We start from the raw sequence: 16489 nt of genomic DNA, 5'->3' as shown, positions 1-16489 counted from the left end.
CAACATATTCATATTGTGTGAGGTCAGTGGGGGATGTGGTGACAGGTCGAAGACTACATCGTTTCCGCTGGATCGAGAGTACAAGGGGAGCACTTTCTGGTGCAGACCAATTGTCTTTGCCAGTGCTTGTTTGTAACAACCACTACATCATACGTAATGGCACTGTGTAAACAAGCATTTGCAATGCAATCGGTCTCGCCTTTGGAACCTTATAAGTATCTATCCATGCAGCATATTATCCTGGGTGCTGCAACCACCATCTCAAATTAAGCAGAGGGCGAGGGGAGTAACGAAGAAGGGACGAGAGGCCTGGAGGAAGAGGAGGAGAGCAGCAGAGGAGGGACGAGAGGCCTGGAGGGAGAGGAGGAGAGGAGCAGAGGAGGGACAAGAGGCCTCGAGGGAGAAGAGAGTAGCATGGGAGGACGAGACGCCTGGAGGAAGAGGGGAGCAACGAGGGAGGGCTGGAGAAAAAGGGGAGGGACGAGAGTCCTGGAGAGAGAGGAGAGTAGCAGAGGAGGGACGAGAGGCCTGGAGGGAGAGGAGAGCAAGGAGGGAGGGAAGTAAGTGAAATCACATTCTTTTGACAATGGCAATCAGTGGGTTTGCCAAACCCCATTGAAGACATATAACAGGTCGATGAAAGCTCGACCTAAAAACGAATGTGCATGGTATACTAGATAATAAGGTTGCTACACAAATAGTGAAAATATTTGCCCTATACACAGTGCATATGACAAACTCACATCTCTTAGTTTGCACATGGCAGTGTCACCAGCCGACTGCTGGTGGGAAAAAGTTAATCTTTAAAAAATATTACTAAAATCACTGAAGAAATAACGTATTTTTCATTAGGAGTATTATATTTTTACTTGATATTCACTATATCATTTACATGCCATCTTCAGTACGGCACTAGCTCTCAAACTCCAGCAATATTTCACAAAACAACTCCTGTATGTGCACTAAAGAACTGGTTTTCTGCTTTAGAAAAGACGTGCCAGCAGCCAGGCTTTCCTTTCATGATTTCAGACATGTTCAGTTGCTTCTGCTACAAAGCGTGACCACTGGAGGGTGATGTAACAGAGCACTGTAATTGTGGTGGTAATTTTGAGCAAGCAGTTGTCTTAGAGAAGCGGGTTCTTTGCCTATTAGCACTAACATCTGCATATAAAATGTCATCTCAAAACCATTTATTACTTGACTTAAAATATTTTACTAAGTTGTCAAGTTGTTTATTGTTGAGTGAGACGCCTAAGCCAGTTCTGGTTTATCAGGCACACTGATGCATTCGTAAATATATCAAACATTCTAAGTAGGAATGCAAAATCCCAAAAATTCATCATGTTGCAGGCTAAAAAGCCAAGACAGTCTGAAGGAGTCAGGTGTGATGTATGATTACTTGTATGCTATGTTTTAACATTTTAAAAAGTGTTTGTGTTAATTTCCACTATTGTTGTGGTTGGAGCTGCATGTCCAACCAAATAGTAACCTTGTTCACCTTTTTTATGAAGTGCTTCATTTTATTCACATCATGCATAAAAACAAGCCTTGCATGCCATGTTTTGATATGTGCATGGTGTACAGAGAAAATGTTTTTACCAAGGCTCAATAACATTCATGGCAGGAGCTGCCGCAACAGGGAAAGACGTAGCAAAAGCGGATTGGAAAATGGGAGTGTCACTGTGTAATACTTGTGATGACAAGCTGGAGGACTTTCTTGGCCTATGGGGAAGTCACCCATCACATTTGGGTGGGGATGTTACCTATGCGCATCCATGGCAAAAAGGCAGACCTTGCATACTGGAGACCATTTTTGACATATTATGGCGTTTATTTTATAAGGGGTGACATCAAAGGCAAAATGCTGGCCCTGAAATATTGGTTGTATTTCTTGGCATCAAAGTAGAACTCATTGGCGCTACACATCAAAATGCTAGCTCTGACATTCTAGAAGTAATTCTTGACATAAAGTGACACCCAAGGTAAAAACATGGCCCTAGAATACTTGAGGTAATTTATGACACATAGGGTGATCCTGCATCAAATTAGAAGAAAAAAAGTCATCTTTTGGGTCGGGCCAGATTTTTGGGCACATCAAGAAAGGAAAGGAATGTTTCAGTGCACTTTCAGAGCCTATGGCTTTTCAGCAAATTTTATGCGCAAGTGAAACTTTAAAATGAACTAACTATTTGACCCATTTTTACACAGCATTCGAGTGGGTAGGGGCTCTCCTTCTAAGAGCCCTCTTCGAAGTCTGTCTCACTCAACGGAAATATAGCATCTACTAGTGTCCAATGTAACTGGCTACCACTGCTGAGCATAAGGGGCAAAGAGGGCAGTGTATGTACAGAGGGTGCTGCAAAAGAGCTGACAATATTATAAATGACATAACTGTTGCATTTTAAAAGTGGATACTCTTGTTGCACTGCCACCCTAGAAGCAATTCTTCCTAACGTACTTTTTTTTAATGGGGTTTGTGGCCGATGCACCGCTAGGCGAGACCTAAAAATTACTATCTTCATTGTAATGACTATCTTCATTGTGGTCACTTACTCTTCTTGTCTTTTGCTGTGGGATGCCACTGTTAAACACTCCCCTCTCCCCCCCTTCCACGTTGCAAAGATCTGCACGTGACCAGCAGTCCTTTCGGGTGAAGGGGGAGGGGGCAGTGGCTCCAAGAGCTCCGTGAGCTCTAACACCAGAACATGCACAGAAAATGCAATTTACCAACAGGGTGGCACAAGAGGGATTATGATTCAAGCAGATAAATCCGGACTTGAAATAGTGTGAGAGTGTAAGCCGCAGCTGGTACTCTGAATACAGCAACTGTAAAGATTGCCCACAATTTAGTCCAATGTTTGTCCTATTATACGTTTTTGGATCTCATAATCAAAAGTTGAAAAACACATAACTAAACGCACAAACGTAGAATGTTAGAATTTTTAATGAATGGATCATAAAACTTTCTTGCTCACCAATTACTTTTTTTTCTCTCACTTTGGAAAACATAAAAACACATTTAACTTTCCTTCACTATTCGTGCGACATATCTTTACAATAGCTTTGTTTTTTTCTAGACATTTGTGTCCATTTATAAAAAAAATAATCTTGATATAAATATTAAAACTAAATAATTAAATCAGTGGATGAGAAAATATCTCTAATCATAATTTCGTACATTTTAACAGTAAATTAACAATTTGCAAGTTTTTGGCACAAGTAAACCTTTTGTAAAAATGTAAAGACTATAGTAGAGATTTTTTGCAATGCTTACACGTTACACATCTGTTGAAGAAGACTAAATAATTTTTACATTGCAAGACAACATTGGTTTCTTTTCATGCTTCTTATGGGAGAACATTTTATTACACACTTTGCTCTTGATTTATATGTTAGAACACACCACTAGAACAAAAGGCAAATATTTAATCTATTGAAATCATTCCATTTATGTTTAATATTACATAATACTAGCAAATCTTACGATCAGACGAATATGCAGACCATCATCAGTAGCATTTTATGGCAAGTAATGACCTATGCCTGGAGAATTGGAAAGTAGGTACTGAAAGCAGACAGTACATGAACAGGCTGTAAGAGAGAGCAAGTCAGCAAGAGAACCTTGTAAAACATATTCTCTGTAGGCACAAATTAGGCGAATGTTTCAGGTGGAGAGGGGCGTAAATTAAATATATTCAATTATTTTGTAGTTCAATAAAATGTGCCATGGTCCTGGAGCAATAGAGCGCTGAAGATTTAGAAATATAGTTTCATGTGTAAAGCAGACTTGCAGGCCCCAATTCACAAAATATTTACTAGGAGTGGGTGTGTCTTACTTTTGTACTACTCCCGAATTCTGGAGGCCAATTTACAAACATTTTCCAGTGTTGCAAAGTGCTCTTGGCTTACTCCTGAACTTTAGGTGCGATACCTGGGCAAATCACACCTACTCATGTCAAAATCGTTGTGAATCAGGGCCCAGGAGTATGTCAATTTTTGTATCTTACTTCTGGAATTCATAAGCAAAGCAGAAGTTACTACTAGAGTATATCTCAGCACAATAGTTGTGAACCGGGCACAAAGAGTTTCCTTGCAGTAACTCCGTTGTCATGTAGGTCAGTATCTTTGGCGGCTGGTGGCCCAGGTCTTGTCTCTTTCAGGTAATAAGTACTGTGGCCACTGTCATGTTTGACCCTTCAAATAATGACGTGCCACGGCAGCAATCTCCATTCATATGAAGGTCTGTTATCCCAAGGCTGCCTTCTGTTTGAGTTGGCAGTGCCCACAAGACCCTGGCAACCTACATCTGGCATGCTGGACTAGTACAGAGATGGAGGACATTAACCACTGAATGGTAATATTAAAATCTGAAAATAGGTAGACAAACAACTGTTCTCCACCTTGAATCTTGATGAATGTCTTTATTTTGCAGAATTATAATACTTCATTATTTTTTATTCGCTCTCAGTTTCAAAGCGTGGTCCTATTAGGTAGCATGGAAACCAAAAATTCCAAAGAGTAGATTTTATTGATTGTTTTGAATCGTCATTTATGCATTGTATGTGTCTCACAGCCTAAATAGAATAGTTTGACCTAATGTATGAGATAATATGTGTTATGCCACCTTACATTATAAGATAATGTTGTGTGAAGAAGAGACATTTTAATTAGCCTTTTAAAAAACACATCTATTTATGCTCAGCAGCAAACTCCAGTATATCATTACTTATAAGGCCCTCTCAACCAAACATTCCACTTACAGTGCCAAGAACATAACATTTTCTTGAAATCAATACTTGCTTATTGATCAATACTTGCTTATTGATCAATGAACACATGATGCATGATGAAAGACCGAGGTCGAACACTTTAAAAATAGAAAAATGGTGTTTCTTTTACTTACAAATTAGTAACATGATTGTAACTGAATCAGCATACAAAAACATACTGGATTTTAAGACCACATACTGGATAAGAATCGAATAAAATTAAAAGTGCATCTGAAAACGTGAAGCCGTGCTTTTGAAACTGAACATCCTTTTTGGAGTCTCTTGAGAAATTAAGGCAGAGTTTCAAACAGCAAACCACAATGCTGAAGACTTGGACAGGTTTCTCAGTGAGGTATCTGATCAAGGCCCGGTTACTGGGGCATTGTGGGTTCTCAAGAATTTCTTTTCCAGTAGGACATATAATGGCTGTTTAATAAACAATAAAGGCACTCTTGTGTACAGCCTTAGGCAGTGTATCATTGGCAGTGTTGATCCAGAATTTTAATACATTAAAGAGGCTCTTCTTGTTGGTTCCTGCAAAAACCGAAAGAAAGATTAAAAAATATTAGACCGTTATTTGACTCAATGAAATACAGTTTTTCAGAAAGAAACAATCGATTAAAGGCTTGATTGTTGAACAGTTACTAGATCACATTTCTTTAAAGGCTAAAGTGCTGATAACGGAGTAATGTAATAATTTCTTTAAATATCACTGTGTATTTTAAAACTTGACAATTAGTGGATAGCTAAAGAATGTATAACAAACATCAATATAATCAGCCTGTTAAACAGCTTTGTGCATGAGCATGCCCTAAACTGCCCCTCTCATGTGGGAATTAGTCAATTTCGGAGGATAATGTTCATTGTTGCTGGTGCCCCTCCCACTTTTATAAAGCATAATGAATGTCTATCAGACCGAGCAAGGGTCAGCCTGACCGCCAACCACCAGATCAGAGTCAGCTAGCTAGACACTTTACAATTGCTAATGTACAGGTGCCTGGCAGTCTGAGCCGAGGTTTGCCAGGCTGAAGAACTCGCAGCCCTGAGGGCACTGAAATCATCAGTCCGTCAAACCCCTATGAGTGTCCTGCCCCCCTTCATGATGAGGTGGAATGTCACTGAGAGTTAGCCCTGAGTGCTTCAGGTTTAAGCCCTGAAGTGCCCAAAGCTGACTATCAATGACGCCAAACATCACCATTTCCCAAATCATCACAGAGTGTGGTGGGATGAGTAAATCTCACTGACCCCACTCCACTTAGGGAAGGTCCTTCTTTCTGGCTGCCCCTTAACAGGCTAGCCAAAGAAAGTTAGCAGCATAATCTTCAATTTTCCCCTTCCCTCCCCAACTTCTGCAGCTCCTTCCTGCTTCTCTCTCCTGCCAACCGCCTGCTTTTTGCCGACAGGGAGGTTCCTCAGAAGGGAGTATGGTTTTCACCCTATGAACTTCTGTCTTGTGAGGGAAGGATGGGAGAGACCCCATTATGTACCAAAGCAAGATGTGGTGGACAAGGTACTATGCCTTCATTTCAGGATGGCAGAGTACATGCAGAAAACAGCCAAACAACTTGGCCCTAGCCAGCAGCTCCAGAAGCTCTGGTACGACCAAAGACCAGCACTGGTAGAATTCCAAACAGGGCAACAAGTATGGAATTCGGAGCCAGTGGCACCAAGGGCACTCCAAGACAAATGGAGTTGCCCTTACCCTATCTTGGAAAAATAGAGTGAGGTCACTTATTTGGTAGACCTGGGCACTAGCAGGTCCCCAAAAGGGTGATATATATGAACGGCCTCAAACTCCTCCGTTGTAACAGGGCTGATATAACCATGTTGATGGTTACTGATGCGGATCCGGAAACAGAGTGAACATCTCCCTGACCTCTCCTACAGCCCCCAAGATGGATCAGTAGATGGAGTTGTCTCTACTCAGACATCCTCTCTGCCCAACAGCAAGATGATTACAGACAGGTTCTGCAACAGAATGCACAGCTCTTTTCCTTGACACCTGGTCAGACTCCCTGGTGTACCCATGCTGTGGACACTGGAGACAGCTTCCATTTCAAAACAAAAATCTATTGCCAGTCTGACAAAGTCAAGGAATGCATCAAGGCTGAAGTCAGCAAGATGCTGGAGTGGGGGGTCATTGAGCCTTCTGTGAGTTCCTGGGCCAGCCCAGTTATCCTAGTCCCCAAATCTCATCCCCATGGTGGAAAGAGAGAAATTAGGTTTTGTTTGGACTGCAGACGCCTCAATGCTGTCACCAAGACAGATGCACACCCCATGCCAAGAGCTGATGTAGTGAGAGATATGTTGGGGGCTGCTAAGTACCTTTGTCATAACTGCAGGGCAGATTGGCATGGCCCCTGGAGAAAAATAAAAGACAGCATTCTCCACCCCTGATGGGCACTTCAAATTCACTGTGATGCCCTTTGGTCTAAAGAATGCCCCTATCACCTTCCAAAGGTTGGTGAATCAAGTCCTTGCTGGGTTGGAAGGCTTTAGTGTAGCTTATCTTGATGATATTGCTGTGTTTAGCACTTTCTGGCAAGATTACCTGGGGAATCAAGGCATCCAAGTGCCACATAGGGCAGGGAACTGTTGTGTACTTGGACAACCTTGAGGTTGGAGGCAAAGTCCAACCCCTTCAACCCAAAATCCAGATGATTCTGGATTGGGAAGCTTCAACAACCCAGACCCAAGTTAGGGCATTCCTTGGCTTGACTGGGCACTATAGGAGGTTTATGAAGGGATATGGGTCCATTGTGACTCCCTCACAGAATTCAACTCCAACAAGATGCCCATGAAAGTGAACTGAGCAGTTGGCTGCCAAAAGGCCTTTGACACCTTAAAAGAGGCAATGTGCTCAGCACCTATTCTCAAGGCTCCAGATTACTCCAAGCCGTTCACAGTGCAAACTGATGCCTATGAGCTAGGGTCAGGAGTGGTCCTATCTCAAGCCATTGATGATGGACAAGACCAACATGTTACTTCCATAAGCAGAAAGTGACTCCCATGGGAACAGCATTGGGAGAGTCATTGAGAAGGAGGGCGTTGCTCTGGTTTGTTTCCTTAAGAAGCAGAGACCATTCCTGTTTATATTCACTTCCTAGTTCAAACTGAGTACAGATCTCTCAGATGGCTGATGCAGATGAAAGGAGAAAACCCAATGTTTTCAGGTGGTCCTTATCCCTACAGGGAAAGGACTTCACAGTGGAACAGAGACCTAGGACTGCCCATGCCAATGCAGATGGCCTTTCCTGATTTTTCCACTTAGACTATGAAGGCTATCTTGGTTAAGGTTAGTCTCATTCTCTTTCAAGTGGGGGTGGTGTTATGTTAGCCCCCTACGTTTTGCCTGACAACTGATGTAACCTCACTTGATGTGCCCTGGGTCCCTGCCAATCAGACTCCCAGGGCTGTGGTCTTTCCCCAGAGTGTACCCTTGTATTCACAATTGACACATCTTTGGCCACAGGTAGGTCCCTTGTAAATGGTACCATGGGTACCAAGGGCACTGTGACCAGGGAAGGTCTCTAAGGGTTGCAGCACCTATTGTGCCACTCTTGAAGGGCCCTGTACCTAAACACACACACACTGGCATTGCAGGCTGCATGTTGTGGTGCAGAGAAAAGTTAAGAGTCCACATGGCACACATCCCTGTGTGCCATACCTACAACACACTGCCTGAAGCCTAGGTAAGCCACTCCTGTAGCCGGGTGCACTAGCCCTCAGGTGAGGGTACAGTGGTATGAGCCCTGTACCCCTACAGTGCCTAAGTCCATTCTTAGACATTGTAAGTGTAGTAAAGCCATAAAGAGTATATGTTCTGTGAGTTGGTCATTACGAACTCCACAGCTCCATAATGGCTTTACTAAAACCTGGGTAGTCTGGTAGCAAACGTCTCAGCACATTATACCCCCACTGATGCCTGTGTGGGATTGAATGTAAAATGCACTCAGAGGGCATCTTAAAGATGTCCTCTGAAAAATGACCAGCCCTGTTGTGGTTCCTGAATGGCTGCCCGCGATTCGCAACCACCAGACAGGTTTCTGGACCTCTGGGTAGAGGGCCTCTGCTCTCTGGATCCAGAAACAAAGCCCATCTTGTGCAGAGGTGTCATGATCCCCCCAGGATTGGTTGGGTCCATGAAAGGGAAGCTTCAAAGGCCTGCGGCGTTTGGAAGCTGTCCCTGCATTTTGCTCCCCCTAGCAACTGGCTCCCACCGGTTATGGCCCCCACTTTGAGCGGGAGAATCAGCAGGAAAACCTAGCTTGGAAGAGAACTGTGCCCACCTTGGCCAACCCCACTCCTCAGGTGGGGGAGACTAGTTGAAGCATACATCTCAGTCCCCTCCATATTGAAGATAAGGGGACTCAGCCAATTAGGGAGAGGATCATGCTCTCTCCCACTGGGGGGTGGCTTAATGGGGGGGACCAAGGAAAGGACCCATTGGTCTTGACCTGCACACACCTTTAACACCACTAAATTTAGTATTTAGGGGCAACCCCAAACCTTGCTGTCTCAGATTTGAAGAGGAAAGGAGGACTGAAGAGCCGTGCTGATCCAGGAAGAAGGTGACACCAACTGCTTTTGCCCCAGCCATACCTGCCTGTCCTTGCTTTAACCTGCCTACAGTGAAGAAACCGGCATGGCCAGCAACCCCCAGAGCCCGGTGGAACTGCCCCGCACTCGAGTGGCACAACACCATAAGGACGTCTCCCCAGCGATCCTGACCTGGGATCTGGTGATCCCTGACCTCCCTCAAGCTTCAAGGTGATGCCAGCAGCCTCAACCTGAAGGGTCCGCACCGACTGTGACTGGAGCTGGTGAAGAAACCAGACTCCAAAAGAAACCCCTGCACCCGATGACCAATTGCCTTGGGTGGCCTAACCAACAGTGTCCAGGAATTCCCCAAGATTCCAACTTATCTCTCCAGCTGGTGGTCGCTTTCAGGAAGTCTACATGCTGGAGCCTGTAGCAACTTTGCCGAACCAAAGGTCTCCGTTGAGAATCACAGGGCCGTTGATGTCTTCTTGGCACCCTGCACCCGGTGCCCCAGTGCGGCTGGTGGTGCAGCTCCTGGGAGATCGTTGGCCCCTACAGTGCTGAACCTAACCCCAGGAGCTTTGCGCCTACACCCGAGTGGCCTGTTCATAAGCAGTCCCTTACTGAAGACCCCCTTAGCCCCAATGGCTAAAATTGAGCCCCTGCACTCTGACCCGGTCACCCCAGTGCCGCTGGTGGTGCAACTTGAGTATCTACCTAGACCTTGGGGAACCTTGATCCTAACCCCCAAATCTCCCACCCATGAGACGTTTACTAACCTGGGAAACCGATAACCATTTTTCTCTCATAGGAACCCATGTTATAAGTTTTGGGCCTGAAATGTTCTAAGTGTTGAATTGTTGTTTTGGATGGAAGAAAAAGTCAGTATAACTTAAACCAAGAAAAGTCTTTATTACCTTGTGTTGTGAGATCCCTCGCTGTGGTATCTAGGGATACCACTCCAGTAGTCAAAGTAATCTAAAAGTATTCTGAAAGTAATTATTGTGTAAAGTAAATTGCTTTTGAATGAACACCAACCTGTAACGTTTGCAAATTCAACCACAGCTGCATTTTCCTTGTGAAGTCTTGCATTTGAGAGTATATTTTACTTACTTGTGTCGAGTACTACTTGGTTCTAAAAGTAAAACATACGTATACCTTTTTTATACTTACCTAATTGATCTGGATTTAGTCTCTGAGTGTGTGCCATCAGTCTTGATTGAGTGAATACAGTAAATTCTTAACACACCCTCTGGATAAGCCTAACTGCTCGCCCACACTACCACAGAGAGAACTGTTAGTACCTACCTAATTTGTCCTCTGCTATACCTCTGGAGACTCCCTGGACTCTGTGCACACTATACCTTACTTTGGTATAGTATATACAGACCCAGTTTCCTACAGTGTGTACTAATGAGTGGAGGTGAGTGTGTGTCCACCCCACTGCTCCTCCAAATTATTAACCCCCAGCACTGCGTTGTTATAATTAATAATATGAACTTTGAAACTGGATTGTTGTCATCTATGCACCTTATAAATAAATTAAATAAAAATGATTACAGTACTGAGATGTAATTTATTATGGGGACAGATAAACAGATAGCTTTTCTGTTCATTATACTATTTATTATTAAAGCCTTATTTAGGCCTGTGTGGAAGCAATGCCTCTACTAAACACTCTCCAATTCCGTCAGATCTTACAGAGGAATTGTCTCTCACAGGAACGACCGAGATGTCCTGGAAGAACAGTGCAAGAACAGTACAGATGTTGCTGTTCAGCATGATGCTCCAGCAGGACAAATGGATGCCAGCAATGACTCTAGGGTCAAGATCAAACAAGCATTTGAAACCCATTTTTATAAATTCCAATCCCCTGGAAAAGACCTCCACTTTTCCCTATTTGGGATTTCTGTTTCACGAAAGTGGCTCATGGACTAGTGCAATCCAGGCTAGATCTTTGCTGTTTTCCAAAACTATTATGGCCTTAAAATGTTTTATGAGAAAATTAGGGAAAAAACCCATAAAAGAGATTTTAACTATTTATAGGGCATCCTGCTTAGCAGTAGCCACCTATGGATCAGGGCTGTGGGGTTACTCAAATATTAGCACAATTCAAACCATGGAAAATAAATTTTTACGCCACATCCTGTCTGTACCTGAAAGTACTGCAACTATGATATGCCATGTTGAATTGGGAGTAATTTATGTTACTGACACGATAAAGATTCAGCCAATCCTTCTCTGGCATAGGGTGTGGACAAATGATGAATGTCTGGTTAATCGGGCTATTTTAAAGGACGTTTTAGTATTGGACAATATCAATGATTCCAAATGGATATGTTATGTCAAGAACTTTCTCAGTGAAATAAATTGTGTTCAATACTTTGAGGACCCACCAACTATGGCATACATATCGAGAAGAGACTTGAAAAATTTGTGTATTGCCCATCTTAGGGACAAAAGACATTTAGAGGAGGCAAGAAAAAAGACTGTCTCTGCCCACCAGGATATTTTATGCGGAGATAAATTACAGCCATACTTGTCCTTATATATGTCTAATCATGAACGTTTCCTTTTAACCCGGTTTAGACTCAATATTGTTTTTAGAGTCTTGTCTTTTCCCGTGATGAATTGTTGGTTGAAAGAATTACCCTTTTGCCCATGTGATGATGTCTCCCCACAGTCTGATATTCATATCTTATTCTTTTGTAAATTTTATACTTTTTCTCGAAAGAAACTTATCATCCCGATTCTCAAAGACTTAAATATACGAAGATGTCGCTTAGCGTTTTTAGAGTGCCAGAAAATGGAAACTGTTTTTATGGTAGCCTCATTGGGTGATTTTTTTAAATCTATTTTTAAATGTCGTAAATCGATCTTAATGAATTAATCTCCTTATTGTACATATGTATTTTAAATAACGAATACATGACTCCCGTGTAAACTGTATTTTCTTTATGCTACTTTTATGGTTATTCTTGTCTTTTTAACCGAATAAAGTATTTTGAATCCTGAATCCTTTTGACTCTAGGGTCATCTAAACACCAATGAAACTTGGGAATCCTCTAGATTTACCCAGTACTTACTAGTATGCATGGAGTGCAAATGAAGGAAAGGAAACCTCTGGCTCTTCCACTATAAGAGACCCGAATACTCCCTATGCTTACATTCTTTGGGCTTATGCATATGCATCCTTGCAAGAGAAGAAGCCTCAATAGTATGATTCATGCACATGAGCAGTGGCAGGATTCGCCAAGAAAATACTGAAGGCACCAAGGTTGCGAAGGTGAAGATACCAGTGCTCCCCTCCCCAGCTTTCTGACAATTCCTTGCAGCCCAAGTATAATGCTGTGGTATGCACTGCAACGTTACAGCACAGAGACCAGTCATCCTGGAGCCAAGACAAGAGCCAAATTCACCAACAGCCTGCCTATTCTGTAAAGAACATTGGCTATCACTGGGAGCACACATATGACAGTTTCATGGTATTGGTATGAGTAGAGCTCTTAGTCTGTTTTCTGATTAAGACCTTTAATTGACTGAATATAACCATGAGTAGACTGATGAGGCAGCCTGGTTACTATGAGGTGCCAAACATTCAGCAAATCTGGAAATTATCAGAAACAGCACTCAAGTTAGATTTTTATGTATGGCTCTCATAGAGAGCCTCTAGCCTTTAGTTCAGTTTCTGAATCACATAACCCAAAGCTATTACATTGTAAGAGTCGATAGCAAAACTGTTTACTCACTATTGTGAAGTCATAAAGGCTGATGGGCCTCTCAGACAGCTTATCAGTGCAGCTTTGCTTGTCTACTTTAAAAGTAGAAGCCACAGCTGCAGTGGGGGAAAGGAAGGCAGGGAAGGTGGTGGGGGTTGGTCAAGGAGAGCAGGTACGGTTTTGTGTCCCTTCTTATATATGGCTCCCCCATATCTCCTCACCACTGCGTAGCAATCGAAAACAGGGGCAGATCATTTTGGGGGCCTTACATAACACAAAAATGATATATGAGTAAAAACAGAATTACAAGGATGTTATCCACTTGGGAACTCGGAGTGACTTCTTAGACAACTGAAACTTTGCTCTCGTCTATATGATGCCACTCAGAACCCCTAGGTGAAAAACATCCCTGTAGTTCAGTGTTCACCACCTATAATCCTATATGTTACCCGCCAAGAGCAGATCTCAGTTAGTATGAGTATTAGTAAGAGAAAAGCTGTAAGTGGGACTCAACTTTATCAGACAGAGCTCTGAGGGAGTAAAGCTAATAGGAGATTAAATTTGAGATGATCTCATTATTATTTAGAGCGTAGTTGAATGAGTTTGGTTATACAAAAAGATCACTTGGTGAATGAGAGTATTAGTGAAAGTAGATCTCTTAACGCATGTGGGAAGAGTTTCGAGTGAATGTGAATATTACCAGGAGCAGAGCTCTGATAGACATCCATTATTATACAATGCAGTGCTCTTAGAAAGCATGGTCATTAGATGCTGAGGTATAGCTAAATAGCACAGCTGATTGAATCTGGGCATTATAGCCAGTGGAGCTCTGACTGAGATGTGATATTATCAAGAACTACTCCCAGTATGAGTCTAGACATTATCAGGAGCAGGGCTTGAATTGGCCTGGGTATTAATGAGAATAGATCTCTCAATGTGTCTGAGCATTATCAGAGCTTGTACTGTGTTGTATATCATCAGGCGCAGAGCTCTAGGAAGGTATGGGAATTACCAGGAACTGGTTTTGTGTCAATGTTGTGTCACCATGAGCAGTGTTCTGGCTGAGAGACATATTTATCCTAGATAAAGCTCTAAGTAAGTGGGTGTAATCCCCAAAAAGGTTCTGTGCGAGGCTTTATCATAAACAGCAGAGTTCAGAGTAGGTCTCCATTAGTTGGGTTGGCATGGTCAAGAAATGTTAGTGAACTTTGTGGAGCCTGGTTATTCAGGGGAGTGGAACGTTGATTAATCCTGAAACTATCAGGGACTATGGAACAGATATGGTCAGGTATTATGAAGAGTAGAGTTAATAGTTCAGTGAATTGAAGGCAGGAGTAAAGTTCTGAGACAATCGCTGAACCACTGGTGAGTGTGGGCATTTTTTGGAGCAGTGTCCTGGAGTCAATCATGTGAGAAGCAGATCTCTGAGTATGGCTAGGTTTAATGCAAAGCAGGACTGTAATCAAGTCTGGGTCATTTCAGAATGACATCTTAGAATCAGCCTGGGTATTAACATAAACAGACCTGTGAGAGATTGTAAACATTATCAGCAGCAGAGCTCAGTGAGTATGTGAATTTAATAAGACACTGAAATGAAGCGAACCTGTGTATTGTTAGCAGAAGAGTTCAGAGTCAGTCTGGAATTAAAATGAAGGAAGCTCCGAGGAAGTGCGATTTGTATGAGGTTGAGAGGCAGTCTGGATATTGTCAGCGCCAGAGCTCTGATGGGTGTGGGCACTGTGATGAAAGTGTTCAAATATTATCAGGAGTGTTACTGTGGCTGAATGTGCATATCCCCAGGAGCAGAGACGGGAAGGAACTAGTTAATATGAGTAGTAGAAATCTGTGTGTATATGAGTAGTGTCAGAGTAAGAGCTTAGGGTGAGTCTGCGTTTTCCTAAAACAGAGCTCTGTGTGGACCTCTCTCTTATCAGGAGTAACGCCTGTAATAAATATGTTTGTATCTCTCTAGCACAAAAGGCAGGGATCCAGTAGTGGCGGCTCCTCCGTTAAGGCGGAGGAGCGTCGCCCCAATGCTTTGCAGTGGTAAAATAAAGGAAAAATGATAATAACTTGAGGTTATTATCATTTTATTTATTCTATCCTGCGGCAGCTTTGTGTTCGGTCGGGGCTGATTTGCTGACAGAGGAAGGGGAGGTGAGGTTTGCACTCCCTAAGTGCGAATGAGTGTTTGGCCGGCCGTCTCGGACCGGCCAAACAGTCATGCACACTTTGTATGTTTTCCACCCAGGCTGCATTACAGCCTGGGTGGAGAACATGCCCAGGCTCCCATTCCATGGCTGAGCACCAAACCACAGCGCTCAGACCAAACACAACGCTCAGGGGAGCCTCAGCCTGGGTGCTTCTTGTTCCTGGAACACTGCCCTGGGGACAAGATGGAGGGACGATGGAGGAGAGGCACGGCAAGGGGGGACTTTTCCCCCCTTTTTTAACACCTCCCCATACCCCCCATGCCCCAATCCCCACCTGCCCCCGATCCGTGCAAGCCGCTTCTGCAGGAATCTGACTTGGCCTGGGGTATAGCAGGTATTTGTTCTTAAAGTGGGCTGGCTATTACTAGACGAAGCGTCTGCTTAAAGTCTGTTCAACAGGAGTAGTAGAGCTCTGATTGCTCATGTTCAAAATCAAAAGCAGAGCTCTGGGCACAAGAGGCACTTGTAGAGAGCAGCGCTTCGGATCAGTCTGCAGAACTCCGATCAAGGCTTTGTTTTATCAGGAGATGGTGGCTGTAGGAGACTGGCCATAAGAACGTAGGGCCCGATTCACAGAACTAACTTAAGACTGAATCCTAAACTTACTACCATTTTCATATTCACAGAAGGTACTTACTCATTTTGGTATTCACAGAAGACACTTACTCATTTCGGTATTCACAGAAGTTAGGAGTCCTAACTTTAGGACTCCTAACTGCCTTCTGTGAATACTGAAAGTCTTAAAATTAGGATGTTTCTCAGTTTAGGAGCAGTAAAGTTAGGACTCCTAACTCTAGGACTCCTAAATTCCTTCTGTGAATACCGAAAGTCTTAAAATTAGGATTTTTCTCAGTTTAGTAGTAGTAAAGTGGAGAAAAATCCTAATTTTAAGACTTTCGGTATTCACAAAAGGCATTTAGGAGTCCTAAAGTTAGGACTCCTAACTTTACTACTACTAAATTGAGAAAAATCCTAATTTTAAGACTTTTGGTATTCACAGAAGGCAGTTAGGAGTCCTAAAGTTAGGAGTCCTAACTTCTGTGAATACCGAAATGAGTAAGTGCCTTCTGTGAATACCAAAATGAGTAAGTGCCTTCTGTGAATACCAAAGTGGAAGTAAGTTTAGGATTTTGTCTTAAGTTAGTTCTGTGAATCGGGCCCGTAATCACACGTGACTTTGTTATAACACAGAGCAGACCGAGATTTGAGCGAGTCTGGCTTTGCAAATAACAGAGCCCTGTGTGTG

General features: G+C 43.0%; 1 protein-coding gene across 1 annotated transcript in view; it reads right to left on the bottom strand.

The window, feature by feature from the left end:
- Positions 1-2926: 2926 nt before the first annotated feature.
- MYRIP (myosin VIIA and Rab interacting protein) overlaps positions 2927-16489 on the bottom strand; it is a 1796584-nt gene continuing 1783021 nt past the window's right edge. The window contains exon 17 of the mRNA XM_078663521.1: positions 2927-5303. Within this exon, the coding sequence (XP_078519647.1) occupies positions 5271-5303 (33 nt within the window). The 3' untranslated portion in view covers positions 2927-5270. The remainder of the gene's footprint in view (positions 5304-16489) is intronic.

Source organism: Lissotriton helveticus, chromosome 10 (assembly GCF_964261635.1).
Source record: "Lissotriton helveticus chromosome 10, aLisHel1.1, whole genome shotgun sequence".
Taxonomy (NCBI): domain Eukaryota; kingdom Metazoa; phylum Chordata; class Amphibia; order Caudata; family Salamandridae; genus Lissotriton; species Lissotriton helveticus.
The sequence above is the reverse complement of the archived record's forward strand: the minus strand, read 5'-3'. Positions and strand labels throughout refer to the sequence as shown.